Genomic DNA, 8,833 nt, shown 5'->3' on the forward strand with positions numbered 1-8,833 from the left:
ATGATCTCGAATTAATTTATTTTATAATAATTAACTTGCCATTGCGCTCATGCGTTACAGGAATCCACCTGTAACTTAGAATGATTAATCAAACATTATACAAATTTCTAAACGCAGCTTAGAACAGTTAAGGAGATCTTATATAGACTTATGGACACAACTTATAACGATTAATTAGATAGTTTATATATCAAATGGTATTCGAGCCAATTGCTTTTTTTAATTTTTTGAAAAGATAAACTATGTTAAACGGTAATTCTTTATCCTCAATTCATTTATATTAGATAGGTAGCTTGAGTTACGATGTGAACTGAGTCAATTTTTTTCTAATACAAAAAACAATATTTAAATGATGATAATTCGAGTTAACACGAGTCTACTCAAATAAAACATGATACAAGATATGACATCGAAATAACTCTATAGAAAGAAAAGTTAAAAAAACTCACTAACCTCAAGGTCCAATAACATAGAGTTAAATAATGAAATTAAAAAAAAAATCAATTTCAAAAAACATAACATCAAAGAACCCCTCCTAACCAACACAAGTTAACTTGACAAATTTGTCACCCATGATATGAGATAAAGATAAATTTTTTTTTTTAGACCAAAGTCAAGTAAAAAAACAGAGTTAACCCGAGTTAAGTTGACTAATATGCACTCGAGATGACAACACAAGAAAAAAAGAGCAGAAAAACCACAAAGCTCAAAAATCAATAGTTTAATGTCAAATGATGAAATTAAAAAATAAAATCAGTTTAATAAAAAAACCCTTAGTCAACCCGGGTTAATTCGACTAATCCACTACTTAGAATAGACTCACGAAAAGAAAAGTGGGATAAATAACAAAGCTCAACACACAATAACCCAATTTCGAATGATAAAATTAATATATATAAAGGATCTAAAAACAAGACCTAACTTAAATAAGACTAATATTTGAAACTAGTGTTTTGAGTGAAGAGATCAAGATTACTTTGTGGAAAGGTAAACACAAAAAAGTTGCAAAGTAAATTTTCTGGTCATAAAATTTTGGTCATTGACCTGATAGAATTAGGTTTGGTTTTATTTTAGTTATGAGATAAAAATATTAGCAGCAACAACATATAGACCAATTTAAATAAAAAAAATGATTACGATAATTTGAGAACAAAATATTTTTTCAAAAGGAGACAAACAACATAGCTCAATTCTCATCCTATTAAATACAAAAGAATAAAATTAGATGAAAAAAAGCCCTAAAAAAACTGATCCGATTCAATTGGAGTTAGCATAAAAAACATGTAACCTCGATAATTAGGGTTGAGTCAACTCAAGTTGTCCCACCAAACTAACAATCTAGGTTATGAAATCAAGATAATTCGATAGAAAAGAAAACAATGAAAATTACAAAGACCATTTTTTTTTTAAAAAAAAAAGCAAATGACAACTCGTGTTAACTTTTTGAACTTGTGATCCAAGTCCCTACATCGAAAACATCCTATTTAAAAAAATCATAAAATTCAATTTCTAATCAATTAAATATTAAATGATGAAATTAAAGAAGGAATTTCAATTATATAAACTGACTTAAGACAAAAAAAAATAACAAATAAAAGAATAGAGATCAAAATTGAAATTCAAAATAAATTTAATCTTTGATTGAAGGGTGAGATTTAAAAGAAAAGTCAATTCAACAAAAAGAAAAAAAATAAAGATCAAATTTGAAATAAGACATACAAACAAAATTTTAATTGAAGGGCGAAATTGAAAATAAAAATCAATTTAGCAAAAGACCATAAAAAGTCAAAAGGATAAAGATCAAATTGAAAAAATAATGTATAATAAATTGGGATTAAATGATGAAATTTAAAACAAAAAAAATTTATGCAGAAGAGCCAAGAACAAAAATTAGAAATTAAAAGAACGATAACTAAAAATAAAACACTAGTTACAAAGAGAGTTAAGTTTTAATTTTTAAGGGAGGAGAGATAGAAGAAAAAAAAGCTCATCAATGACAAATCACCCCACCAATGTTGACACACACCACAAAAATAGGAAGACATGACAACGATTCCAACAAAACAGTAAAAAAGTATTTTTTGTTGATAGGAGTTGTCACACACTCTGCCTAGAGTTCACGAGCGCCTCCCACATGCCTACGCCTTTTTCCTATTAATATAATGTTTAATCTATGAAAAAAACCAAATAACCGTTCATGAAATTGGTGATAGCAAGATAAATCATAGTGAAAAAATTAAAAGCTCCTGGACACATGTTTTATTTGTTTTTTATCTCAATGGTAAAACTATTATTTTAATGTGTTTGAAAAGGTGAAAAGGCATAAATATCATTTCTTTTCAGTTCCAAAAATATTGAATTAAATGACAATTCAGTCATTTTACTATATTTAAAAAAAAACATTATGTAACCCTAATCAATTCTTTAATGACTAATAAGTTCTGAAAAAAGATCTAAATACCACCAAGATCAAGGCATTTGATTTTTTTGGGAAGGGAAAGGCATCATTACACTATTTTAGTGAACAACGCAAATGAGCATGTGTCTATAATGTTTTTCAATGTTCAATTAGCTTTTGTTAACAAGTTTCATCTTTTTTTGTCATTCCACATTCTGTTTTTTTTACCACTTTGACCATGTTTTTCTCTAACCAAGCTCACATTTTCCTTTTTGTGTTGCTTTTGTGTTATGAACGTGTGTTTGGCATTATGATAGCCTTTGGGATTATATTTTTTTTAAAAAAATAAATTTAAAAAGCTATAAATTATAATTTTTTCATAACCAAGGTTTCAAGAGAGAGTTTTTAGTTAGATCCATGAAAAATTATGGTGTATATTGATTAACTCAACACTTTCAAAATTATAGTTGGGGTAAAATGCAATTTCAACTTCAACCAAACATACCCTTAATATTGTTTCCTCTTTTTTTTTTGGGAGGGGGGGTAACAAAATTATAATTTATATTTTCTCTACCTTCCTATTACCATTATAAGGTCTCATCTCTTGAAAAATAAAAGGAGAATTTGTATTAGCATGTGCAAAAAAAACTAAAAAAATAATACTCCTTTATGCTATTTGGAATAACTTTATTTTTTAAACTACAAAACAACTTTATATCAAAAGCTAGAGGTGACATATTTTCTCTTTCCAAAATAGTAGCATAAGGGAGTATTATCTTGTGCTTCTAGGTTCTAATTTTTTGGAATCACTTATCAATCATGTCTTTCGAGACTAGTGTTAATGCACTGATAGTGTGATTTTCCCTTAAAAAATCAACATGAAATGGTCAAAGTTAAAGAATACACAATCAAATAACATAAAAATCGACACAATTTAGATAATTCTACTTAATTAAAAGTCCTTAAAGTCAGTAAATAAAAAAAAATCAAAACCAATATAATTGATCAAGAAAAGATAGCAGAAGAAGGAGGAGGAGGAGGAGGAGGTTATATACTATCGCGTGTGATTTTCACTGAATTGAGCTTTTGAGTTGTGTATTTTCATGGCTTACAACCTTGATCTTTATGTAGTATAATCATAAGAGAAGGGATGTTGCATGCGCATATTACCCATAGACAAAAGCATAAATTCGCCCATGATATGTCTATAGTTTGTGCATATATAAGACCTTCGCCAATAAAGATTTTGCAACTTTCCTCGTATAGGTGTTTGAGAATATTATTGTAATTGTTTTTTTATTCAGAAATGTATTAAAATAATATTTTTTTTATTTTTAAAAAATTATTTTTGACATCAATACATTAAAATAACCTGAAAACACTAAAAAAATATTAATTTAAATAAAATAAAAATTAAACTTTTTTAAAAATATTTTTAAAATACAAAAATAAATAATAACGAATTGACAAATGATATATAACCTTAAGCACAGCCACTTTCAATTAGGTGCCAAGGCTTGACCACTTGGGCCTCTTGTGGTAAGAAACTCAAGAAGGGTAGCTCTTGCATGCGTGTAGGAAAATTAACAGTTAACCATTTCCAAAATCTTTCTATGAGCATTTTGAATTTTTCTCATTTCTTAAAAAAACTCAGTAATTTAAGTTTTCTCAAAAAAATAATTTTTTTTATTTTTTATATTTTTCAAAAACAAAAAATGACGGTTGATCATTTTTTATTTTTTTCCCTAAAGATCCATATTTTTTCAAAATAAATTATTATTATTTTTTTGCCTCCTAGACATATAAAAAAATTCCATTAAGATTTCTCTAAAAATCAATATCCTTCGAAATATATTAATTGTTTTATTTCTTAATAACTTTAAAAATCCTTAGTTTTTTTTTGAGAAAAATTATTCTTTTTCATAACCAGTTTCAAAATTTTAATTGGTTTTCATTGTATAATTTATTTAATTGGGTTAATTAACAAAGTTTTATATATACAATATGAGATTTGATCAAATCTTTCTTGGTTAGAGCTCATTTGTCAAAAAACAATTTGGTAATCGTGAGTATTTAGACCAACTTATATATATTTTAACTAATTTTTTAAAATTTTAAAATTAATAATTATATAAAATTTTAATTATATTAAAATTTATAATATTTAAACCAATAATTTCTAAAAAGTAAAATCGTAAACTCCAATCCAAACAATTAAGTTAACCACTCAAAATGGCTCATTTATCAAAATTGATGCAACATCAGTGGCTGTTTTCGGACCTTAAGCCAATTTTTTATAGCTAAATGCCAAAAAAATCCACATCACATCACATGCCACGCCTCTCATCTCTCGAAATAAATAAATAAGTAAATAAATATTTATGAGGAATTCATAAATATCTCTAAGAATCTACAAACGCACCTTATGGTGTTCAGTGATCTAATTTGAGCGTAAAATCTAGCTATGCTCCACATTTAAATCACCAAAACTGGAGAAGTTCCAAATTGGCTTTTTATTTATTTTTTTATATAAAGAGTATAAAGTAATTTTTTATTATATAAAATCTGAAATACGTAATTTTAATTATTTCTAAAATAAACTTACTTTCAATTGTACATATTAATTAACCAAAACTACAACAAACTTTTAAAATAAATACATATAAGGCTATGGACAAACTAAGATGAGACTGTTAGCTCAGGAAAGATCTGAAGGTGCTTGAAAAATAATTAGCAATATTTTATTAATTATTTTCTGAACTCATTTCAATAAAAAAAAATGAGAGAAATACTAAATAATAATATTCTTGTCACTCTGAGACTTTCCGTAAGCAGTGATGTGCCATTGCAGCCAGCATTCAATTTGGAGTCACTGGTAGACTGGTTAGAAAGGCATTTATAAAGCACGTGAGCATCTCACCTAACCCTTCTTTGTTCTTGTAGTTGGAACAAGATCCCAGCTAACCTCTCGCTCTCTGTGCTTACTCTATATAAAACCCACATTCTCTTCGAACTTCTCAAACGCATCCCCATCTAGCTCTCGCAGCAGCTACATTGCCATATTTACACCACCTAGCTAGGCTACTGTTGTCGTGCTTAGTGTGATTTAATTTCTTTGTAATCTTTTCCTCCGAGAAAAAAAAATGGTGACCGTTGATGAAATTCGGAAGGCGCAGAGGGCAGAGGGCCCTGCCACCATCATGGCCATTGGAACATCAACCCCACCTAATTGTGTTGATCAAAGCACCTATCCTGACTATTATTTTCGTATCACAAACAGCGAGCATAAGGTGGAGCTTAAAGAAAAGTTCAAGCGAATGTGTAAGACTTGCTTGTGATCATTAAGCTATTGGCATTTCCATTACACGGATATTACTTCATGATCATGTTTCTTTAGAGATAATTTCATCGCCTTGCATGTTCTTCCAGCTGCTAGATCATGTCCCATAATTCAATTCTGAGAATCTAGTTACTCGCCAAGGATTCCTCCATAGATTTTGAAAATGATATATAGGATCGGGAGCATCGCGGAATTAATTTAGATGGCTAAATCGCGTGCCCTTTCTTGAGGAATACTCGTGAAAATAAAATTTGTCCAAATATATGTGAATTAGTGCTGAGTGAAAAACATTTCCTATAAAATAATTATCATGGCCTTTAGTAATTTTGGGGCATTATTGCTCTTTGATATTCCATCCTTGAAAGAAAAACCAGTGATGTCCTGCTTGTCTTGCTAGATATTTATGAAATTTTATTTTGCCATGTATTTCAGGCGAGAAATCCATGATCAAGAAGAGGTACATGTACTTGACTGAGGAGATCTTGAAAGAAAATCCTAGTGTGTGTGAATACATGGCACCTTCATTGGATGCTAGGCAAGACATGGTGGTGGTGGAGGTCCCGAAGTTAGGCAAAGAAGCAGCTGCCAAGGCCATCAAGGAATGGGGTCAGCCCAAGTCCAAAATAACCCATTTGGTTTTTTGCACAACTAGTGGTGTTGACATGCCCGGGGCTGACTATCAACTCACTAAACTCTTGGGTCTCCGCTCATCGGTAAAACGTTTAATGATGTACCAGCAAGGTTGTTTTGCTGGTGGCACGGTGCTCCGCCTAGCTAAAGACCTTGCCGAGAACAACAAAGGTGCTCGTGTGCTAGTCGTGTGCTCAGAAATAACAGCAGTGACATTTCGTGGCCCTAGTGACACCCACCTTGATAGCCTTGTGGGTCAAGCGTTGTTTGGCGACGGCGCAGCTGCTATCATAATAGGCTCGGACCCTGTGCCGGGGGTCGAGAAGCCTTTGTTTGAGCTGGTGTCTGCCGCCCAGACTATTCTACCCGACAGTGACGGGGCTATAGATGGACATCTTCGTGAAGTTGGGCTTACATTTCACCTTCTCAAGGATGTACCTGGGCTTATTTCAAAAAACGTCGAAAAGAGTCTAACCGAGGCTTTCAAGCCCTTGGGCATCTCGGATTGGAACTCCCTTTTCTGGATTGCGCACCCTGGTGGTCCCGCAATTCTGGACCAGGTGGAGGCTAAGTTGGAGCTTAAACCTGAAAAACTGCGAGCCACTCGACAAGTACTGGCTGACTATGGTAACATGTCCAGTGCATGTGTGCTATTTATTTTGGACGAGATGAGGAAGAAATCTGCCAAGGATGGGCTTAAATCTACTGGAGAAGGGTTGGAATGGGGCGTCCTTTTCGGGTTTGGGCCTGGGCTTACTGTTGAGACAGTGGTGCTCCACAGTCTGCCTGCCACAATTTAGAAGCTGCTTCTGTTGATTTACATGGTCACCGTGCATTTCAACCTTCATGGCACTGTTTTTCTTCAATTTCGTTTTATTTTCTTTCCCCCCTGCACCCTTTTTATTCGAGTTTTCTCTCTTCTGAGAGAGCCAGAAGTGTGGGAAAGATCAAAATTGTTGTGTCTTGCTTTACCTTCATAATAAATTGTATTTGAAAAGCTCTGTGAACAAATTATTTTATGATCGTACCACCGGTACTACAAATCAAAACCTATAATTCTTATCATGTCGAGAGACAGAATGCCTGTAGTGCTGTTAACCTAGGATTCCAGTGTTGAGAATACAACCTCAGTGCATGTTAGGAACTTGTAAGCATGCATATTCCAAGGAAGGATCTCTTTCTAATATTCCCTTCGAATCACAGTACAGCATTGATTAATCAAAGCATTGTTTTTGTTGGTGGAATCGGTTTCTATGAGAAACTATTTTCTACCTTTCATCGAATTATCTTTTCAACTAAATATATTTTTAGTTTATATTTATTTATTTTTTATCTTAAAACATTAACCACGCACCATCTTTACAGTTCTCCTGTTCACAAACAAAACAAATCTAGATCTTCGTCACAGAAAAATTAAACTACAAAAAAGATTGTTTGGAGATACAAGTGCCCCACAAGCTAGCTACATCCATGCTCTGCCATGACAGGTTGCACCGACAGGTAACATTTCTTTAATAATTTTTTTGTGGGGGCCGGTCACCGGTGGCGTGGTGCTATAGATTTATTACAACAAAATCGGACTCCAAAAGCTTGAGAAAAGGATATGGTAAAGGGAATAATTAGAAATCACTTTCAAGAGGGACAAAATCATGTTGATTAATCAACTCATTCACAAAGGTCAGAGACTGGATAGAAAAGTGTATGCATAGAATGGAAGAGGCGCTCATTTGACTATGTGGGAAATTCGTCTAAAGGGTACTGGCATAATCATAATATGGCAATCGAGTGGTTCTCCGGCCCTCTTTCAACTTTATGCTAGCTAGTTTCATTTTCAGGCAAGGTTTACTATTTTATTCGAGTGAGAAGGCTCGTGCTTTATACTTCTCCACAGTAATACAACAGGCTCCTTTTTCTTTTTCCTTTTCTTTTTCCTTTCAGAGGATAACATACGAGTAGTGCTGTCTTGCCTAACATTTCCATGGAAATCCCTGTATATTATATGGAACAAGTGGCCGGTTCCATCAATTTAATAATTGAGATTTTTTAAAAAACAAAATTAGCAGTCCTTGGCCGGTTCCATCAAGACAACTCAATAGACTCTACGATCAATGATGGTAATATTACTCGTGGTGATGGATACTTGACAAAACATGACTTGACAAGGATAGATGCGGGAGATTTTTTTTTCTTGATAGAAGAAGAGAGACGGGGTTTTTTTTTTTTTGGTAGTTTAACTTGTTTTTAGTATGAGTAATATATTTTATTTTTTTATATAATTTTAATATGTTGATTTAAAAATATATATAAAAAATTATTATTTTAATTAAAAATTATTTTTAAAAAACATCTTGTATCGGATTATTAAGTACATACAAAAACAAATAAAGAATATAGCATCTATTGTGTGAAGAATCTAAAACTAATTATATATATTCATTAATATTTTTTTAATCTTATATTAAGTA

At 31.7% G+C, this 8,833-nt stretch overlaps 1 protein-coding gene across 1 annotated transcript; it reads left to right on the forward strand.

Annotated features, from left to right (window-relative positions):
• Nucleotides 1–5,395: 5,395 nt before the first annotated feature.
• On the forward strand, nt 5,396–7,365 carry LOC133680869 (chalcone synthase 1-like). The gene is made up of 2 exons (XM_062103886.1): nt 5,396–5,719; nt 6,171–7,365. The coding sequence occupies exons 1-2, from the start codon at nt 5,542–5,544 to the stop codon at nt 7,166–7,168; spliced, it is 1,176 nt and encodes a 391-aa protein (XP_061959870.1). The 5' UTR covers nt 5,396–5,541; the 3' UTR covers nt 7,169–7,365.
• The last annotated feature ends 1,468 nt before the right edge of the window (nt 7,366–8,833 follow it).

Source organism: Populus nigra, chromosome 1 (assembly GCF_951802175.1).
Source record: "Populus nigra chromosome 1, ddPopNigr1.1, whole genome shotgun sequence".
NCBI classification, from domain to species: domain Eukaryota; kingdom Viridiplantae; phylum Streptophyta; class Magnoliopsida; order Malpighiales; family Salicaceae; genus Populus; species Populus nigra.

Excerpts from the sequence above, each read along its gene's own strand:
- LOC133680869 (XM_062103886.1), top strand. The coding sequence starts at position 5,542 with ATGGTGACCGTTGATGAAATTCGGAAGGCGCAGAGGGCAGAGGGCCCT. Across the intron at positions 5,720-6,170 it reads AGAAAAGTTCAAGCGAATGT|GCGAGAAATCCATGATCAAG; the intron begins GTAAGACTTGCT and ends CATGTATTTCAG.